This window comes from Babylonia areolata, chromosome 14 (genome assembly GCF_041734735.1).
Source record: "Babylonia areolata isolate BAREFJ2019XMU chromosome 14, ASM4173473v1, whole genome shotgun sequence".
Classification (NCBI taxonomy): Eukaryota; Metazoa; Mollusca; class Gastropoda; order Neogastropoda; family Buccinidae; genus Babylonia; species Babylonia areolata.
The window spans coordinates 33,628,368-33,650,867 of record NC_134889.1 but is presented as its reverse complement, the minus strand read 5'-3'; the positions used below and the strand labels follow the sequence as shown (position 1 = coordinate 33,650,867).

Below are 22,500 nucleotides of genomic sequence, written 5' to 3'. Positions count from 1 at the left end.
TCAAACGTCTTTATGCCACTAGAGCACAGCATCCTCCAGCGAGAGCGCTCAAGGGCATCAGTTTCCCAGGAAGTGATGTCTGTATCACAGGCTTTGAGGTTTGTCTTCAAGGTGTCCTTGAAGCGCTTGCAGGGTCTTCCAAGTTCATGGTGGATTCCTTCAGCAGGCCATACAAAAGCATCTTCGGGATCCTGCTGTCTTTTGTGTGGACAACGTGTCCTGTCCAGCGTAGCTGGCACTGGATCAGCAGGCTTTCGATGCTGGGCAGTCCGCTCCTCTCTAGGACCTGAAGGTTGGAGATCCTGTCTTGCCACCTTATGCCGAGGATCTTTCGTAGGTATCTCTGGTGAAACTACTCAAGTTGCTGAATGTGACGGCGATACGTCGTCCATGTTTCACAGCAGTACAACAAGGTGGTCAGCACAACAGCTCTGTAGGTTTTGATTTTGGTGCTGAGACTGATGCCTTTGTTGTTCCACAGCCTGTTGTTGAGTCTGCCAAAGGCGGAGCTGGCCTTGGCGATGCGCAGCGTCACTTCTGCATCAAGGGCTCCGTTGCTGCATAGGGTGCTGCCCAGGTAACAAAACTTGTCGACTGACTTGATCTCTGTGTCATCGATCTTGATTGCAGGTGGGGGGAGGCACTGGCGTTCTGTGAGCTAGCTGGTTGGTACATGGACTCGGTCTTGCTGAGGCTGATAGTGAGTCCGAAGCACCTACAGGAGGTTGAGAACCTGTCCATAATGAACTGCATGTCCTCATGGATGTGTGCAGCAAGCGCGCAGTCATCAGCGAAGAGGAACTCTCTCAACAGTGCCTCAAACACCCTGGACCTGGCATGGAGTCGTCGCAAGTCCAAGCTCGTCGTTCCGACATTAGCCTGGTTGCCTGACCAGCACAGGTGACTTTTTTCTAGTGAAGAGGAGTTGTGCAGTCCCTTCCCCACTCTCTCGTCTACCGACGCTCACAGTCATACAGGTGCAGATACTGCCACGTGTAGGACGGCCTCGGCAGGTGCAGGTTTTTTTCTTTGGAGTTCCGTCTCCTAGGAGGACTTCCAGCCAAGGATAAGAGCTCACCCTGCCCTTTGGTCATCCTCTTCCGCGTTCACAGCCGTTGGGAAAGGTTTCCTCCTCCGCCTGGTCCGTCGTTGGGAGACTTCACATGCGGCAGGTAGTACTGGGTTACATGGTACCAGTAGCAAGGGCTATGCCCCTGACCTGACATCAAAACGTGAGACAACAGTGAAGAAAGAAAAAAAAGGCAGAAACAAAGAGAGTGACAGAAAAGAGGAAATTTCTAGCACAGAATTTCCAGAAGGCGGGGATGCTATTGATACTGAAAGACCCCCGGCATCCCCAGGGGGGAAATACATTGAATGCTGTTGATCAAACTAAAATTGGAGAATCCGAATCGACCAAAGAAACGATATCTGTCAAAGTAACTAAGAAAAAAAGATTGTTGATTAAGCTCATACACGAGGGCTAATTTTCGATCAAATGTCTATTGAGAAATGGTCTTGCAGATTTAAAAGTAAGGTGGGTTTTTTTATTAATTTAAAGTTTAAAGTATATATTTTCATTGTGACAATAACTCACTTCTTTTGACAAACAAGCAGACAGTAGCGACGATTGATATAGGACTAATTTTCGATGATATGTATATTGAGAAATGGTGTCACACATTCAACAGTAAAGGTGTGGTTTTTTTGTTTGTTTTTGTTTTTTTCCTGAAGTATATACTTTCATCGTGACATTAACTCACTTCTGTTAACAAAGCAGCAGATAGCAACGAAGAGAAAGGTGATAACGCAAATCCCGCCGATAACCCCTCCGACAACTTGACTGACGAACTTCAGCTCCTCTGTGGAGGTGATTGGTGTTGCTGAAATACACACAGTGAAATCATTAATCAACCAGCCAATAATTACGTCATGAAATATAGGAATGGAACACGAAAAAAAGGGAGAAAAAACAATGAGTCTCTCATTAACTGAACAAATATACATTCGCACACACAGACACACACATACATATACATAATCACAGAGACACAGACACACACATACATATACATAATCACAGAGACACAGACACACACATACATATACATAATCACAGAGACACAGACACACACATACATATACATAATCACAGAGACACAGTCACACACACACAAGCTATCAACTACAATCAACTGCTACTACAGACAATCGATTGCTACTACTACTACTACTACTACTACTACTACTACTACTACTACAAGCAATCATCATCATCATCATCATCATCATCATCATCTTCATCATCATCATCATCTTCATCATCATCATCATCATCTTCATCATCTTCATCATCATCATCATCATCATCATCATCTTCATCATCATCATCATCATCATCATCATGAAACCCTATTCCATCTCACTTTCCATTCTGAGGACTGCCGAGTGATTCAAGTACACGTCAGCATCTACTACAAGCTATCAACTACAATCAACTGCTACTACAGACAATCGCCTACAACAACAACAACAACAACTACTACTACTACTACTACTACTACTACTACAAATCATCATCATCATCATCATCAACAACAACAACAACTACTACTACTACTACTATTACTACTACTACTACAAATCATAATCACCATCATCATCATCTACTGCTACTACTACAAACAGTCATCATCATCATCATCATCATCATAAACAAAATAGTCTCAAAGCCTGTGGCCTTTCATGCCCTGCTCTCATGGTGACCTCAGTTTCGATACCCCTCCGCTTCCGTGCTTGGGGTGAGTCCTGTCAATGTCGTCAGTGTCGACAGATTCATGGGGGGCTGTTGTTTGAGGGACGTGGTGGCGGTCTCCACTCTGGGAGGGACGCTCACTCAGTCTGGCTCCGCGACTAAGCCATTATTGTCGTTAGTAGGGGGCTTAGTAGGTGGTGTCCTAAGTACGTTAAAACAGAACAGGCACCACTGAACACCACCGAAGTGACTCAGCAGCAGTGCAGGGTCTCCTCTGGTGTGTGGCCTCCTGGCGACCTAACATCGATGGTTCCCTGTGGACTGCCGACGCTGGAACTGCGACGGACGAACCCGGGTGTGGCTGTATATGGGGGAATCTAAATGAGCGGCGTGGGAGTAATGCCATAAAAACCGAGTCCATCTCACGCTTCACTCTGAGGACTGCGGAGTCTACTACAAGCAATCGACTACAATGAACTGCTACTACAGACAGTCGTCTACTACTACTACTACTACTACAATCATTATCATGAACTACTACTACTACTACTACAAACAATCATTATCATGAACAACAAAAACAACAACTACTACTACTACAAAATGAAATCCTTCTCACGCTCCACGCTGAGCACCGCCGAGTCGCTCAGCGTGTAAAGGTCGGCGTCTTTCCACGTCGCCCCACACACACATGTCTGCCCATCGTCCTCCGCCGTCAGAGACGCGATAGACAGAACCTTCTTCACGTACGTCGGACCGTAGATATTCTCCGTGGAGTTCCCCTGGTGGGTGCCGCCGCACGAAAAAGACACTGACGTCACCGGGGGCTTGCCGCCATCGACAGAGCAGGTCAAGGTCAGGCTCTGCCCTTGCTGGTACACCTTGTCCTTGGAATAGCCGCTGATGAAGGGGGCTTCTTGTGGAGGATCTGTACATACAGACATAGAACGCGGGTAGTTGAAGTTCCGGAAAAGTCTGATACAACGAAGAACATGGAACACTGATTTCGTGAACGCGCAAAGGATTATACATGAACTATAATGTTCAGGTTAAGGTCGTTCATTTGGTATGGAGTAAACATTTGAGCCATTCACAGTTTCAGTTTTCAGGTTAGATTTGGGTCGTTCTTTCAAGAGAGTAGAACGTTGAGCCATTAACAGTCCTCAATTTTCAGTTCTAGTTTCAATCTCTCAAAGAGGCGTCACAGCGTTCGGATAAATCTATGTGCGTCACACCTCATCTGCTGGACAGATACCTGACAAGCAGCATAAAGTTACACGCTTAATCAGGCCTTGAGTGCGTGCGCGCGCACACACACACACACACACACACACACACACACACACACACACACACACACACACACACACACAAATGAATAAATACTCTCATTGCCATGGGTTCTTTTTCAATGCGCAAAGTGCGTGCTGCACACGGGATCCCGGTTTATCGTTTCATCCGAATGACTAGACGCTCAGTTTGATTTTTCAGTCAAATTTGGGAGAAAGAGCGAGAGCGGGATTGGAACCCAGACTCTCACGGACTCTGTACTGGCAGATAACCGTCTTTATTAAAGCGTTGGACTTTCAATCTGAGGGTCCCGGGGTCGAATCTCGGTAACGGCACCTGGTGGGTAAAGAGTGGAGATTTTTCCGACCACCCAGGTCAACTGATGTGCAAACCTTCTAGTGCCTGAATATCCTTCGTGTGTATACACACGCAGAAGATCAAATACGCACGTTAAAGATCCTGTTATCCATGTCAGCGTTCGGTGGTTTATGGAAACAAGAACATACCAAGAATGCAAACTCCCGAAAACGGAGTATGGCTGCCAACATGTCATACATGTAAAATGTTACATGTCTGCCTGTCTGAGTGTGTGTGTGTGTGTGTGTGCCTGAAATTTAATTGAATGGCACAGGAAACAAATGATAAGCGCCCAATGGCAGCCGTCAGTCGGCTCTTCCCAGGTATATGAAGCCTGTTGTGCAAATGACTCTGTGTTTGTAAAGCGCTTAGAGTTTGGTTTCCGACCGAGGATAGGCGCAATTTGCATAAGTATCCATATCGTAGATCAAATAGAAAAAAAAAATTGCAGCAGTGCACTCACAGTTGAGTTCAATCTGCAGCACACCTGAGGCCGAGCGACCGTCGGATGACGTTATCGTGCACGTGACGTTCTCGCCATCATCCTGGGGAGGGCGAGGTTTGAAAATGCACACGCTTTCTTTCTGCCTCGCGCAGGCCACGCTCCAAACATGGGACACCACGTCCACAGCCTCATCCGGGTCACAGGTCAAGGTCATCTCAGAGTTTCCGTTTGTGTCGAACGGCTGTGTGTCGGTTGTGGCGACGACCACGGAGAATCCAGGCGGAATGGATGCGTCACGTGTCGTTGTGTTGACTGCCGTGCTGGGTGGGGTGGCTGGTACTGATGTCGTTCCCGGTGTGGGTGACGTGGCTGAAGAGCTGGCTGTCGTGTTTGGTTCTGATGTCTGCTCCGGTGTTGTTGACTCGGTAACCGAAGCGGCTGCCTTGGTTGTGTTCACCTCTGTTGAGACAAAGAGGAATAATTACAATCATATCCAAATAAAAAAAGATAGGAATGCCAATGATCCCTTTACCATTGGTCAGTTCCTTGCTTTTTAATTGCGTAAACAATGGTCCATATTACTTAAATGTTACTTATTTGACATGTTGATGAAGGTGTACTTATTGAACTTTCGATTATCACAACCACACGATTTTTCTCTGTAGTTCCAATACCTAAATTATTATTGAAGGCCTGCTTTGTTATCTGTCTCTTTTACTGTTATTCCAGGAACTCTTGAGTTTTTGATGATTATCTGTTTAGTTTCCTGAAACTGTAAACTCTGATTTAATACCACCATGAAATCTAAACGCCGAAATATTAACTTGTAATGTAATATCACACAAAATGGAAAGACGTTAAATTAAATGAAGAAACAGCACACACACACACACACACACACACACACACACACACACACACACACACACACACACACACACACACACACACACACACACACACAACACACTGCAAACAGAACAGGTAGAGAATCACCTGTGACTTGTGTCTTTTGGACCCGAGACTGTTCGAGAGCTGCCATGGACGGATCACCGGGTGCTGTCAAACACAAGACATTGTATCAATAATCTGTGTAGCAGTCTCTACCGGCACTGTCGAATCATTTTAATGAAACCCGAAACAGTATGAAAACCTGGTTTGCTCTAAGCAAAACATTGACTGATTGATTGATATGGATACTTATATAGCCTTATATAGCGCCTGTCTTCGGTCGGAGGCCAAGCTTTAAGCGCTTTACATACACGGGGACATTTGCACCACAGGCTGCCTACCTGAGTAGAGCCGACTGACGGCTGCCACTGGGCGCTCATCATTCGTTTCCTGTGTTATTCAGTCAGATTTCAGGCATGCACACATACACACTCAGACAGACATGTAACATTTTACATGTATGACCGTTGTTGTTGTTTTGTTGTTGTTGTTGTTGTTTTTTTTACCCCGTCATGTAGGCAGCCATACTCCGTTTTCGGGGGTGTGCATGATGGGTATGTTCTTGTTTCCATAACCCCCTTTTTTTGTTTTACTGTTTGATGACCACGGTTGGTGGTTCCGAAGGTTTTCCTCTGAAATGGCTAACACAGCTATCGCCTGGAATTGTGCGTATTGGCCGAGTTGGTCGACGGACCTGGCATGGGCCTGTTTGTACTGAGTTGGACATGTTGTGATAGCAAACTGTTATCCATCGTTTGGGCCTGTTTGACATGATGAGTAGGTCTAACCAGGTTGGGGTTTTTTATGTGTGAGTTTGTTTGTTTTGGGGGTTTTGTTGTTTTTTTAGATTGAAAAAGATTAAAGACTTCGAAAAAAGAGAAGATATTCTTGTTTGATTTCCTCTGTGTGTGTGTGTGTGTGTGTGTGTGTGTGTGTGTGTGTGTGTGTGTGTGTGTGTGTGTACGTGTGTGTGTAGGGGAGTGTGTGTGTGTGTGTGTGTGTGTGTGTGTGTGTGTGTAGGGGAGTGTGTGTGCGTGTGTAGGTGTGTGTGTGTGTGTGTGTGTGTGTGTGTGTGTGTGTGTGTGTGTGTTGCAAAAATCAAGAGACGGTAGCAAATGTTCATGAACTATCATCTAGGAGATACAGGCTGTAGGCAAACACGCAAGCAAGAAAGAGCGAGAGATAATTTTGTGACTATAGAACTGTCAAGTGGATTTTATAAAGAAGACAGATACACGCAGAGAGAGAGAGAGAGAGAGAGAGAGAGAGAGAGAGAGAGGGGAGAGAGAGAGAGAGAGAGGGGAGAGAGAGAGAGAGAGAGAGAGAGAGAGAGAGAGAGAGAGAGAGAAGAGGTGCACTTTGAGTGCAGATTATGCGATTGAAAAATCAAAAGTATGATGAGGTGATCGAATTATCAACCTGAAATATATGTTGCTCTGAAGCCACGTCTGGTGATAGATCCATCTGAGAAAAACCTGATCCACATCTGGTTACCGGAAGTATTTGCCGGTCCAGGAAGTGAATTCCTGTAAAGACCAATGACTGGGGACGTCCGGTTTCCATCCCGAATCTGCACACACACACACACACACACACACACACACACACACACACCACCACCACCACCACCACCACCACCAACACACACACACACACACACACACACACACACACACACACACACACACACCACACACACACACATACACACACACACACACACACACACACGCACGCACACGCACACGTACACACCCACATCTTTCGTTTATTTATTTATAGTCTCTTCATCTAAGATGATGATATTATCACACACACACACACACACACACACACACACACACACACACACACATATATATATATATATATATATATATATATATATATATGCACACATCGTTCATTTATCTATTTAAGATGATGGTATTAATACTGATGATATACACTCACACACACACACACACACACACACACACACACACACACACACACACACACACACACACACACATTATACAAGTATACACGCTGTCCGTGCGTCATACAGATACGTACTTACGGAAGATCCGAGTATTCAAGAAGAAGAAAAAGAAGTATTAATTGTGAATGAAAGGTAGTCATCCGCATTGGTGGCTTAACTCCCATGAAGATGGTTACGATCAGATCATAAGTCTTTTGTGGCCATCATACCATATCATATCATATCATAATCATAATCATAATTATAATTATATCACATCATACCATATCATAACATACCATATCATATCACATCACATCATACCATATCATAACATACCATATCATATCACATCACATCATACCATATCATAACATACCATATCATATCACATCACAGCATACCATATCATAACATACCATATCATATCACATCATACCATATCATAACATATACCACATCACATCACATCATATCATATTATAACACATCATACAATATCATATCACATCACATCATACCATATCGCATCACATCACATCATAACTTATCATAACATATACCATATCACATCATATCACATCATACCACATCACATCACATTACCTCACATCTCATCATACCATATCGCATCATACCATATCATATCACATCATACCGTACCATATCACATCATACCATATCATAACATATCATACCACATTACACAATACCATTCACATCACATCACATCATACCATATCATAACACATCATACCATATCATATCTCATCACATCATACCATATCATAACATATCATACCACATTATATCTCATCACATCATACCAAATCGCATCATATCATACCATATCACATCACATCATACCATATCGCATCATATCATACCATATTATATCACATCATACCATATCATATCTAATCACATCACATCACATCACATCACATACCACATCACATCACATCATACCACATCATACCACATCACATCACAACATATCACATCACACCACACCACATCACATCATACCACACCACATCATACCACATCACATCATATCACATCACATCAGACCACATCACATCACACCATATCACATAGCATCACATCATACCACATCATATCACACCACTTCACATCACATCATACCACATCTCATCACCCCACACCACACCACACCACACCACATCATACCACATCACATCATACCACACCACATCACATCACGCCACATCATATCACATCATACCACATCATATCACACCACATCACATCATACCACACCACATCACATCATATCACACCACATCACATCATACCACACCACATCACATCACGTTATACCACATCACACCACATTTGTATTTGTATTTCTTTTTATCACAACAGATTTCTCTGTGTGAAATTCGGGCTGCTCTCCCCAGGGAGAGCACGTCGCTACACTACAGCGCCACCCTTTTTTTTTTTTTTTTTTTCCTGCGTGCAGTTTTATTTGTTGTTCCTATCGAAGTGGATTTTTCTACAGAATTTTTCCAGGAACAATCCTTTTGTTGCCGTGGGTTCTTTTACGTGCGCTAAGTGCATGTTGCACACGGGGCCAAGTTTTATCGTCTCATCCGAATGACTAGCGTCCAGACCACCACTCAAGGTCTAGTGGAGGGGGAGGAAATATCGGCGGCTGAGCCGTGATTCGAACCTGCGCGCTCAGATTCTCTCGTTTCCTAGGCGGACGCGTTACCTCGAGGCCATCACTCCACATCACACCATACCACATCACATCACACCACATCACACCACACCACACCACGTCATACCTCTACAAAGTCGCAGCAGGACTCCAGACTGAGGTCAGTGAAGGTGAGGGTGATGCGATATCCGGCAGGAGCCGTGATGGTGTACACACAGCTCTGTCTGTTGGGGTAGTTGTCGGGGTAGTTGGGAGACTGCACTGTACCGGAAAGGCCTCTGGTGTCCTGTCGACATTCTGAAAACAAATGTCAGTTTGTGTGTGTGTGTGTGTGTGTGTGTGTGTGTGTGTGTGTGTGTGTGTGTGTGTGTGTGTGTGTGTGTGTGTGTGTGTGTGTGTGTGTACATCTGTAGAGAAATTCGTAACAAAGCTGTATACACGTCCTTGTTCGATTTTACTAAGTCAGTCTTTGAGAGTTGCAGTCTGCCTCTTTCCCAGATTGCGAAAATTCCGCATTGTTTTCATCCGCCTTGGCTGACTGAGCAAGCAAATATTATTTTTACATATGGACAATTAAAAAAGAGTGACAGTCCACTCATTATTGCCTCTCGGGCCAAAGAACTAATTAATACACGTTTCAAATATTACCTCCGTGTTTTCACAGATGGATCAATTAGTAGTAACTCTGAAGTTGGAGCCGCTTTTGTAATCCCCGAGCTTAACATTAAAAAGAGATTCCACTTAACTAAAGGTTGTTCAATTTTTACTGCTGAATTGTTTGCAATTCTGATGGCTTTCACCTTTTTTTAGTGATATGCCTCTTGTGCCTGCAAAAATCCTTATACTGTCTGATTCAAAATCAGCATTGATGGCTTTAAATAATCAATCTTCATCTGAACGAGCAGATATTATGTACGAAATTTTGTATTTAATCCACCAGTTAATTATGCGAGGCTCCGACATTTCACTCTTGTGGGTTCCTGGACATTCTAATCTTCGTGGCAACGAAATGGCCGATTTTTGTGCCAAGGAAGCGGCATCGAACAATTCAGATTCAATCAATCACAATATTCCTATTTCTGTTTCTGAAGCTTGTACTATTCTCTCAACATATATCTGGAATTTCAGACAGAAACAGAAAACTCAAAAAAAGAAGCTCTGGTGGGATCTCTCTCTTCCAGCAAGAAAAGGCACTAACCCCCCAGGATCAATTTCCACAAGAAACTTGGCACACAGGCTAAGAACTAATACATGGTTATGCAGATTTTTGAAACCGTCACCACTATGTATTTGTGGTAAGACCCTTGACATCCCACATTTTTTGCTCGAATGTCCAGATACACATTTACATTTCAAACCCCTTCATGATATGATTACATCCTTTAATCTTCCATTAGTCATGTCCAGCGTTTTTCACCCTAGCAAAGAAAATGGTTGGTCTCTGACAAAAACCGCAGTTGACCTAATTAAAAGCCATCCAATTGGTCGGTTTTTCTAATTTGTTTCATCCCCTTTCTGTTGCAGAGGTTCCCCTCTGTTTTATTTAATCCAAAATAGTGTTTCGTTTTGGGTGATAGCGTCAGATTTACTTGTAGAGCAAAGTTCCCATTATTCTAATTAGTGGAACTGTTCGACCCTAACATGTAATATGTCGTCTTGATTACATTACGAAACCTTAATTTGATGAGAAAGAGTGAGAGACAGTGTGAATGTGTGTGTGTGTGTGTGTGTGTGTGTGTGTGTGTGTGTGTGTGTGTGTGTGTGTGTGTGTGTGTGTGTGTGTGTGAGTGTGTATGAGTGAGTGGGCAGGGGAATGAGGTAGGGGAATTATAATGGGCATTTGTGTGCATGCATGGATGTATGTAGAGAGAGGGTGGGGGAGAAACGTATGTGAGTATGTGGGTGCGTTAGAATATTTTTTGGAGATAATGATATTAATGAAATTTGGTACCTTGATTTGTTAAATATGTTTGTTTGTTTGTTTGTTTGTTTGTGTGTTTTTTTTTGTTTTTTTTTTTTGTTTTGTTTTTTTAAATCATACCTTCCTCAAATCAGAATTTCCTTGTGTTGCTCAGTTAATATTTTATTCAAATGGTTGCGAAAATGTCAGTACAACAAACAGTTAATCTGACAATAAATGGTTTCAGTCAGTCAGTGTGTGTGTGTGTGTGTGTGTGTGTGTGTGTGTGTGTGTGTGTGTGTGTGTGTGTGTGTGTCTGTGTGTCTATGTGTCTGTGTGTGTCTGTGTTTTCATTAGACCATTTTGAGAACCAAATTCGAAAGTCGATCATTTCACCACAACAGGGTCATTCAATGATCAGCTTGTCTATCTGTCATGGTATTAATTGGTCAGTCTAAAAGTGCACGCACGCACATATACACAGACACAGTCATACACACACGCGCGCACGCACGCAGGCATGCATACACACACACACACACACGCACACAATATACACAATATATAGTTGTACATGTCTGTCTATCTATCTATCTATCTATGAGTGAATATATATATATATAGTTTTCGTTGGAGCAAGTTGGCCCCTTGGCCGACTAGTTCCGGTGTGAAGGGTCAACAAAGCACTATAAAAAAATAACTTACATATTTTCATTCATAATGCAATGATTCATCGGAATGATGATGACGAAAATGACTTTTGTCAAAGAACAAGAACACTTGTCTGGTTTAAAAAACAAAACGTTCTTTAAACGAAAACCTAAGCCAACCAGAAACAAAGTCATGTGTCTGTTGTGTCTTCTTGAATACATAACATTGTCAATGTATAATTATGAGATCAATTACTGATATCAATTTCCGCTCTACCAAAGCTGCTCAATTACAATTCCATTGCAGTTCTTAGATTTTGAAACGGTGCCAAATTCATACGAATAGTGTTCTATCCTGTCTTTTTCTCCTGGATAATAACAGAGAGAGGGAGAGAGAAGGTGGAGGGAGAGAGAGAGAGAGAGAGTGGGGGGGGGGGCAGACAGACAGGAAGAGGATACAGAGGCGCTGGTATTAACCTGAAACTGAACGAAATGTTGCTCTGAAGCCTCGTCTTACAACAGATCCGTCAGAGAAAAACCTGATCCACATCCTGTTTCCGGAAGTTCTCTTCGTTCCCGGAAGTGACGTGTTGCAATAACGACCAATGACTGAGGACGTTTGAAGTCCGTCCCGTATCTGCACATCACACACACACACACACACACACACACACACACACACACACACTGAGCTAAAATTGAAAATATGTCGTGCATGTATAATGCGCATCCGTATATACTAAAATTGTTTCCATTTTCAAGAAAAATCTCGCAGGCTAAACGAAATAAAACGCTCACGATCCGGAAATACTGCTGAATCCGGAAGAATTGCGCACCTGAAAACAAAAAAACAAAAACAAAAACAAACAAACAAAAACAACAAAAAGTGTGTGAAAACATCTTTTAAAGGGTGTATGAAAAAAACACAAAAACAACTATTTCCAGAGAAAGTAAACTGCTTATGGTAAACCGGCTGACAGTCTAGCTTTCCATTTACTTCGACGCATGCTTTTGCATTTTTAGCAAGAAAGATGAGATACTTCTTGTGGGATATCTTTATGGTATTTCTATCGACTGATCTGATTGAAATTCTCAGCACACTATGCCCCTAACTGGAGATAGCATTTAGATTCGATGCAAAGCCGGGTGTGATGAGCCTCTTTATTAATCTTCTTTTTCTTCTTCGTTTGTGGGCTGCAGCTCCCACGTTTACTCGTATGTACACGAGTGGGCTTTTACTTGTATGACCGTTTTTAACCCCGCCATGTAAGCAGCCATACTCCGTTTTCGGGGGTTCTTTATTAATGAAGTGGAAGTTGTGACAATATATTTTCCAGTGGCCTGTTTGAATCGCCCGACACAGTAGAATCTGAAATAGATGGCATGGTCGCTTTTCGTTTGACTTTTAGCAACGATTTGGTCATGGTTTCGTGTGGTGTCGGCCATATCTGAAAGATATAGAGAAATGTTTAGTATTTCATTCAATCAATCCATATCCTGATGCTTAATGTCCAGCCGATTGCGAAACTGTCATTCTGAGGCTCGTGTATTTTATTGGCATTCTTCCTCAAACACATGCTGTAAACAACAAGGGCTTCATTTTCTGTTGGTTTTTTCCCCCTTTTCATTCTGATAGCGAGAAAGGCGATGGCGAGACAGACAATGGCAGCTGCAATAATCATAAGATGCTTCGTAACTTTTTTTCTCTTTTTATTTTTTTTTTCTTTTTTTCCCCCCTAATAATAATGGCGATGATGTGGAGAAGGAGGAGCATTACGTGATCGATGGCAGGAAGACGGTATCAAGGATGACAACTTGTGTCGATGCAACAGGCATCTGGTGCATGTAGCCAAAGTGACAACAACAACAGCAACAACCCCCCCCCCCCCACACACACACAGCCCCACACCCCTCCCCGCCACCCCAAACACACACACACACACACACACACACAAAAAAACAACAACACCTATTCACCTCCAGATAGTCAAAAGTGCAGTTCCTTGCAGCTTCAAGTTCGAAGAAGACAAAGTCCAGGGTGACTTGATAGCCGGCAGGTGCTGTGATGATGTAGGTACAGATCTGGTTGTTCCGGTAGAAGCCAGGATAGTTGGGAGACAGGACTGTACCCTGGAGGGCCGTGGTGTGCCATCCGCACTCTGTACAGAAGACTCATTCAATCAATCAGTAAAAGAGAATCAGTCGATAATGATCCTGTCAATCTATCAATGCATCAGATAGTCCGCTTAGATGTTGCATTTTCGGTCCATGAAATAGTGCTCCAATAGGAGCCTTATCGCAGAATACTAAACATCGGGTAAACTGAACGTGACATCAATGAACAAGTGACCCAAACCATCAAGCAACACACTGACCATGTGGAGATCTGCTGAAACAGATAAAGAAAAGAAAACTACATTGGTATGACCATGTAACAGGATCCCATGACCTCTCCCTCTCTCTTCCCCCCCCCTCTCTCTCCCTCGTACACACACGCGTATATATATATACGCGATTAAAGAAACCCGAGAGACAAGACAAGTTATATTCTTAATGAACGATTAACGAGTGGTAACAGATGAGCACAGAGAGAGTGAGAGAGAGAGAGAGAGTGAGAGAGAGAGAGAGCGGGAGAACGGAGAAGACAGAGAACAACAAGATGGTGATGTCAACCTGACTGAAACGTTGCTCTGAATCCCCGTCTGGTGACCGACCAGTCTGAGCGGAACCGGATCCACATCTGACTGCCGGAAGTGACTGCTGGAGCCGGAAGTGACGTGTTGCAGTAACGACCAATGACTGGGGACGTTTGGTTTCCATCTCGAATCTGCACACACACACACACACACACACACACACACACACACACACACACACACAGGTGGCAGATACAGTGCAAGAATAATGCGCCTACATGCATTTATATGGCTCTAAGTATCTAACAAAAGAAATGAAATTAAACAGAGTGGTGGCTTAACGGTCCTGAACAGGGTGTCCAGTGACCGAGGAGCACCTACTTAAGGGACTGTTCTACGGAGAGCTATGCGCAGGAAAGCACTCCCACGGAGACCAGAAGAAGCACTACAAAGATTCACCAAAACCCTCCTGAAGTGTTGCAGCATTGACCCAAACACACTCGAAGCTTTTGCCTCCTATCGCTCAGCATAGGTCCTGTCTGGTGACGCCACTTATGAGGAGCAGAGGATGGGCAACGCCGTTCTGAAACGGCCGCAACGCAATGAGAAGGTACTTCAGTTTCAGTTTCAGTTTCAGTAGCTCAAGGAGGCGTCGCTGCGTTCGGACAAATCCATATACGCTACACCACATCTGCCAAGCAGATGCCTGACTAGCAGCGTAACCCAACGCGCTTAGTCAAGCCTTCAGAAAAAAAAAGAAAAAAAAAGGTGAATAAATAATAGATAAGCTTACATAAATAAATAAATAAATAAATAATAATTATAATATAAAAAAGGTAGTAGTAATGATAATAATAATAAAATATAATAATAGATAAATAAATAAGACAACAATGATGATAAATAAGCAAATAAATGTAAAACATGAAGACACACATTCACACATACACCCACACATGCAGGAAGGCATGAGAAGGTACTAAATCCACATAATCCACACGGCACCAGCTACACCCCTGTCCACAGTTCCAGACACTTCAGAGCCCGGACTGGACTTTTCAGCCATTACGAATCCACCCAGTGTGAAACTTAGGTTAATCTATGCCTTCAAAGGAAAAACAACAATTAGTCAAGTAGTCGGTAGATATTTGGAGACAGTTGTCTAGTTCGTTGACTGGCTGACCGCGCGCTGTTTTACCGGCTGAATTGTTTTTCACAAACATATCATCAAGAAAAACTCAGTTATTTTTTTCTGATTTCGGCAATTCATTGGTTGATGGCTAGAATTTGATTACAGTAGAGGGTATCTTGCCCAGGTTACAGCCCCAATCTCTCGGCCGAGAGAGCTTTAGGACAGTCGACGTTGGGATGGTCCCCAAAGGCAGATAGCCCATAAGGCTGCAGCACTTGGAGCCAGTGCAATCTCGCCTCCTAGTTTGAAACCCACAGTCCTTCAGAAAAGACAAAGCTCAAAATGAATTCCCATTCAGAAAAGACAAAGCTCAAAATGAATTCCCATTCAGAAAAGACAAAGCTCAAAATGAATTGTCATTCAGAAAAGACAAAGCTCAAAATGAATTCCCATTCAGAAAAGACAAAACTCAAAATGAATTCCCATTTAGAAAAGACAAAGCTCAAAATGAATTCCCATTCACAAAAGACAAAACTCAAAATGAATTCCCATTCACAAAAGACAAAACTCAAAATGAATTCCCATTCACAAAAGACAAAACTCAAAATGAATTCCCATTCACAAAAGACAAAACTCAAAATGAATTCCCATTCAGAAAAGACAAAACTCAAAATGAATTCCCATTTAGAAAAGACAAAGCTCAAAATGAATTCCCATTCAGAAAAGACAAAGCTCAAAATGAATTCCCATTTAGAAAAGACAAAGCTCAAAATGAATTCGCATATTCCCATTGCAGTGGAGTAACCACTGATCATACAGCTCTCACTTTGCTGTTTGGCCAGCTGTAAGCTCATATCTATCTCTGATATAAGTGGAGCGTTGGCGGGTGCATATGCTTGTCCACGAATCATCTATAGACAAAGCTGTCAAACTTATTATCAGCTGTTTTCTAGTTTTCGTTTTCAAATCAAGGCACTCAATGTTTGTTCATATATGTATTTTATATACTTTTCATGTTAATTTTCCTTTGCCCCTGATACAGATATTTGATCTGTTCTGTTCTGTAAATGGGGGGAGGGTTCCATTCTGATGGGGATCAAGGCAGTCGTCCGACAAACGATTTTTTTTGGGGGACAAGAATCGTAAGACGGTCAATTAGAGAAAAAAATGATGACGGAAATAAAGATCAATGGTTTTTAATAGGCTGCAAGGGACATCAATCTACCTATAGCTATAGTGATGATGACGATGAATACAACAGCTGGGAATATCCAGTGAAGAAAAGAAAATCACCTCTAGGTAATCATAGCCGCAGTTCCTTTCAGCTTCAAGGTTGAAGTCGGTGAAGGTCAGGCGGACGTGATAGCTGGCAGGAGCTGTGATGGTGTACAAGCAGTTCTGTTTATGCGGGTAGTTGCCGGGGTAATTTGGAGACTGGATCGTTCCACTGAGGGCTCTTGTGGCCACTCCACACCCTGAAATTGATGATTTAATTATTACTTTACATGCTTATAGAATATTTAGTATATATATTTTTTAAACTCGTCACTTTTATATCTGTGGTGTTTCATTTTACTAAAGTAGATTAATTTTATGTTACGTGTACAATTTGTAGTTCATCAAAATTTACTGTTCGTTTGTCTCCATTGATTCTCTGTGTCGTTTTTAGCTTTTAGGTGGATTTATTAGTGGTGTGCGTGTGCGTGCGTGTGTGTGTGTGTGTGTGTGTGTGTGTGTGTGTGTGTGTGTGTGTGTGTGTGTGTGTGTGATGTACCTTTCTGTGCAGTAAATGATATGTGGGTGTGAATAGTTTTATTTCACTTTTATTATTATACCTTTGAAATATTACATAAAGCGCGTGAGCCTGTTCTTGAAAGCGGGGAACCGCACCATAAAAGCCTCTATATTATTATTATTATTATTATTGCTGGAAACAAAACATTGTTGGTCGATCAGTCATACAAGGATCATTCCGTAATCAGCTTATCAATCAGCCCTTTTATGAATTTGTTTGTCAGTCCAGAAGATCTCTCTCTCTCTCTCTCTCTCTCTCTCTCTTTCCCCCATTGTTTGAATATATGTAGTACACATGTACCTTTAATAAGCTATCCTAAACTTCCATGGTTATCAGAACAGCTAGAAGATCCAATGATTGTTGGAGATTTTCGTTTTGCACCAGAAACAAAGGAAGTGTTTGTTAAACAAATAAATCAGTTTGATTATTTAAAGCGTGCTATGAAGTCTAAAGCTGATAATAGTTCTGTTTGAAAAGTAATCAATCAATATTTAAAAAAGATATATACATAGGGTCAGTTCTAGATCCATACCATTTAAACTATTTAAACTTATTGTATGTTGGAAAGAGAATATTATTCAGCTGGCTATAGCTATTGTCTTCCTCCACAAAAAAAAAACAACCAACTAAACACATGATGGTCACCATTTGGCAGAAGCGTCATAATATTTCGGTGACCTTCTTCCTCTTTATATCACTACTGTCATTAGCAAAGAAGCTGAGCTGACAGTAATACCATAATTGGAGTGGTGGTTGACAATAACTTGTCATAGTCTGACCAAATTTTATGTCATGTAAAACTGTAGCAAAAAAGGTGTACCAGCTACACACAAAACAACAACAACAACGTATTTCCTCTTCGTTTATTAACGAAAAATATCTTTTTGTGCATATCTAGAGTCTTATGAAAATAAAGCATTCTACACAATGGGATTCTGCTGGTGTTCTTTTTTTTTTGTTTTGTTTGTTTGTTTGTTTGTTTTTCTCTCAAGAAAGACGCTGTTCCAGTATCCATATCATCACCAACTTCATAATCCTCATTTGCAAACAATATATCAAACTTACCTACTTCATTCTCCTTCTTTCATTTTCTCGGTGTGTGTGTGTGTGTGTGTGTGTGTGTGTGTGTGGTGTGTGTGGTGTGTGTGTGTGTGTGTGTGTGTGTGTGTGTGTGTGTGTGTGTGTGTGTGTGTGTGTGTTTTATTTAGTAAGTAATATTTATGCATGTATATAATGCTATATATCTGCATGCTGTTTGCCATAGTTTGACATTTCGCTTTGTACTGCCATTTTTGTTGTAATGCGTGCTTGTTATATTTACCTTTTTTGTGAGGGCTATGCAGGACACGCCTAATGTGCTTATTCTCTTTTTCTCAGTAAAAAAACAAACACATTATTATTCTTTCTCTCTCCCTCCACCCCACCCTCTCTCTCTCTCTCTCTCTCGCTCGCTCGCTCGTCTCTCCTGTTTTGCAGGATACACGCATACCTCCAAAGTAAACAGTGCTGTGCAGAGGAAGACCAAATAGCAATAGTGAATGTCCACAGAGCATCATCAGCTAGATTTAACCCTTTCACCGTCATGGTCGCATTTCAGCACCAGCTAGGTAAAGCACCCATGTCATTGAAATGGAACCAGATGATGGGCCTTTTGTGCATTATCCAAATGGTCTTAATTTTCAGTGGTAGGATTGGCCCTTTTTTCTGCACATCACAGGGGAATCCCCAGCTATTCTTAGACACCATATTTTCTGTGGTTCCTGCACAAGGTTAATTTGCACTCTAAACTGACTGGCGGTGAAAGGGTTAAGCTGTGAGTATGAGACAGAGAAGGCTGTGATGGTTGTGGGATGGGGAAGGGAGGAGGGGAAAAAACAGGTGGACAAATACACTGAGAAAGTAAAGACAGGAGCAGGAGCATTTCGGGAGTAAAACTTCAACCTGAAACTGAAATGAATGATGCTTTGAAGCCCCGTCCGGTAATAGATCCGTCTGTCTTAAAGCGGATCCACATCTGATTGCCGGAAGTTCTTTTCGGACCCGGAAGTGACGTGCCGCCGCAGTGACGGCCAATGATGGGGGACGTCTGACCTCCATCCCGAATCTGTACAGAATCATTATATATTTCACACACACACACACACACACACACACACACACACACACACACACACACACACACACACTGCATGTCTCTAATATGCTGACATGCATGAAAAGTGTCCTATACTTATCAGAGAGTATCCAAGATACGAAATCAACCAATGTTTACATCACAGTCAACCAACGAAGGACACCGCGAAGCATCAAAAATTGGATTTGTGTGCGTCGGCTCCTGTTTCCCATCGCTGCTCCAGCTGTTTGGATACAAGTCAGTTAGATCGCTCGTTAGACAGTTAGTCATGTAGTTAATGAGGTACCTGGCTTGAAGGAAAGGAGGAAGATGGCTGGGTGGTTAAGGCGCTCGTCTGCCAATACAGAGAGTCCGTGAGGGTCTGTGTTTGAATCCCGCTCTGGCAAAATTATGTAAAAGAAATCCACTCATGTACTCAAATATATATGCATACACTCAAGGCCTGAGCCTGACTAAGCGCATTGCATTGTGCTGCTGGTTAGGCATGTGCCTAGCAGATGTGAGGTAGTGCATGTATGGATTTGTCTGAACGCAGTGACGCCTCTTTGAGACACTGGAACTGGAACAGCAGGAGAGTTAGGGGATTAACTGGATGGTTGATGATTTGAAATCAACAGGAGTCGCTCATGAGCCGTAAAGACGTCATCAGTTGTTCTGTTCTGTTTTGTGACTCAGCATCTCCACAAATGTTGAAACGTGCTGTGTATTTATATTTCATCGGGTTCTATTCTAACACAGACAAAGGCGTTGCTAAACCAGGCGATGGATTTGAGAAGAATCATAACACTTGGTTGGTTTCAAAACAACATGTGTGTGGTTTTATTATTGTCGCTGGCATTGATCTATCCATAACAGTATCAGTCGGGATAAATGGAAGAATTCGGTTACGTGATCGATGATACTTACCTCCAGATAATCAAACGTGCAATTCCCATTAGGTTCAAGATCGAAGTCGGAGAAAGCCAAGGTGACGTGGTAGCCGACAGGTGCTCTGATGACATACACACAGTTCTGCCTGTTCGGGTAGTTGTTCGGGAAATTGGGAGACAGGACTGCACCATAAAGGGATGTTACGCTCCAGCCACACGCTGAAAAGAAAAGCAAAACAACTCCGTGAATCTGTCAGTCGCACTGAATAATAAAAAATAATGGACTTGTCAATTCGTCAACCAATTAGTTCAGTAGTAAACTCGTGTAACAAGGCATGCATATATTTTGTATATATGTTTATTTGCCTGGCTGGCTTGCTGACATTGTCTTCTTGTGTTGTTTATTGTATTCAGGTCACACCTTTTATTGGCTTTCCTTTGCTTTGAGGAGGGAACTTTCAAACATTTTTTGAAACAATATGAAGGCTTGACCAAAGCTGTCTTTCTTGACAGAATTTAAAAATACAATACCATACAGCGCAACAGAATGCAATACAATACAATACAATACAATACAATACAATACAATATAAAAAAATATATATAAATGATTAAATAAAAACAGGCATTGTGGTTACTTTTAGTTTAACAATAGGATATATTCCTGTTTCTCCGTGATTCACAGAATATTCATGAAGTCGAGTAACGATCTGTATTTGGCCACAAATCTAGATATTCAATATGCAGTCTATATCTAACTATATCTATTCTATATTTAACACTAACTACTATCTTGAAAACTGTCAGTTGTGTGAAAAATTCAAAACAAATGAAAAAACCCGAACAAAATAATAACTATAATGACAGCAATGATGATGGTATTAATTGTTATCGTTATTATCACCAGTTCAGAGAAAAAGTCCTGGTGCGGAGAAAAAGAGAGACAGACAGGAGAGGGAGGGAGAGAGGGACAGAGAGACAGACAGACAGAGAGAGAGGCAGAGACAGAGAGAGATGGAGAGAACAAAGGAGTACAGGAGGAAGAAGAAAAATCATGCCAACCTGTAACTGAAATAAACGTTGCTCTGAATCCTCGTTTGATCACAGAACCGTCGGAGTGAAACCGGATCGTCATCTGATTACCGGAAGCTCTTTTCGGTCCCGGAAGTGACCTACAATAACGTCCAATGACTGGGGACGTTTCGTTTCCATCCCGAATCTGCACATGTATCTTACATGCATATACATATGCGAGCGCGTGCGCGTGCACACACACACACACACACACACACACACACACACACACACACACACACACACACACACACACACACACACACACACACACACACACACACACACACACACACACACACACACACACACACTAGGTTAATACAAACAATGGACAAAGAAAAGAACGCGAAAATAGATAAATACATAATTTACGATTTTGTTTTACCTCCAGATAATCATACGAGCAGTTCCAATGAGATTCCAGTTCGAAGTCTGTGAAGTTGAGAGTGACCTTGTAGCCGACGGGGGCCGTGATGGTGTAAACACAGTTCTGGTTGTTGGTGTAGTTGTAAGGGAAATTGGGAGACTGGATGGTACCGTCAAGGGCTCTAGTGTCCAGCCGACATACTGAAAACAAAACAAAAACTCCATCGATCAACCGGTCAGGGACGGAACATTCGATAATCAGCTCTCTGTCTCTGTCTCTCTCATTTTATTTATTTACAATCCATCAATGTTTTATTAACTGATCAAGTGAGTATAGACTACAGGTATGTTGATGAACAGGTGAGAAGGTTCAGACTTAGTTCAAAGCCACTTTCCTCTTGAAATGACCAAGATGATGCGGATATTCTCTTTCTTCCTCCCTAGGCACCCCTTTCTCTCTCTTTCTCTCTCTGTCTCTCTATCTGTCTCTCTC

At 42.3% G+C, this 22,500-nt stretch overlaps 1 protein-coding gene across 2 annotated transcripts in view; it reads right to left on the bottom strand.

The window, feature by feature from the left end:
- The window catches only part of LOC143290001 (tolloid-like protein 2), a 97,126-nt gene that overhangs the window by 62,897 nt on the left and 11,729 nt on the right, over positions 1-22,500 (bottom strand). For both annotated transcript variants that reach the window (XM_076599304.1, XM_076599303.1), the window contains exons 4-17: positions 22,027-22,208; positions 21,627-21,783; positions 20,602-20,783; positions 19,503-19,665; positions 17,060-17,241; positions 14,672-14,825; positions 13,976-14,157; positions 12,476-12,635; positions 9,576-9,745; positions 7,218-7,368; positions 5,844-5,906; positions 4,866-5,306; positions 3,375-3,683; positions 1,764-1,883 (exon numbers count right to left, since the gene is read on the bottom strand). In XM_076599304.1, coding sequence (XP_076455419.1) covers positions 1,764-1,883; positions 3,375-3,683; positions 4,866-5,306; positions 5,844-5,906; positions 7,218-7,368; positions 9,576-9,745; positions 12,476-12,635; positions 13,976-14,157; positions 14,672-14,825; positions 17,060-17,241; positions 19,503-19,665; positions 20,602-20,783; positions 21,627-21,783; positions 22,027-22,208 — 2,616 coding nt within the window. The remainder of the gene's footprint in view (positions 1-1,763; positions 1,884-3,374; positions 3,684-4,865; positions 5,307-5,843; positions 5,907-7,217; positions 7,369-9,575; positions 9,746-12,475; positions 12,636-13,975; positions 14,158-14,671; positions 14,826-17,059; positions 17,242-19,502; positions 19,666-20,601; positions 20,784-21,626; positions 21,784-22,026; positions 22,209-22,500) is intronic.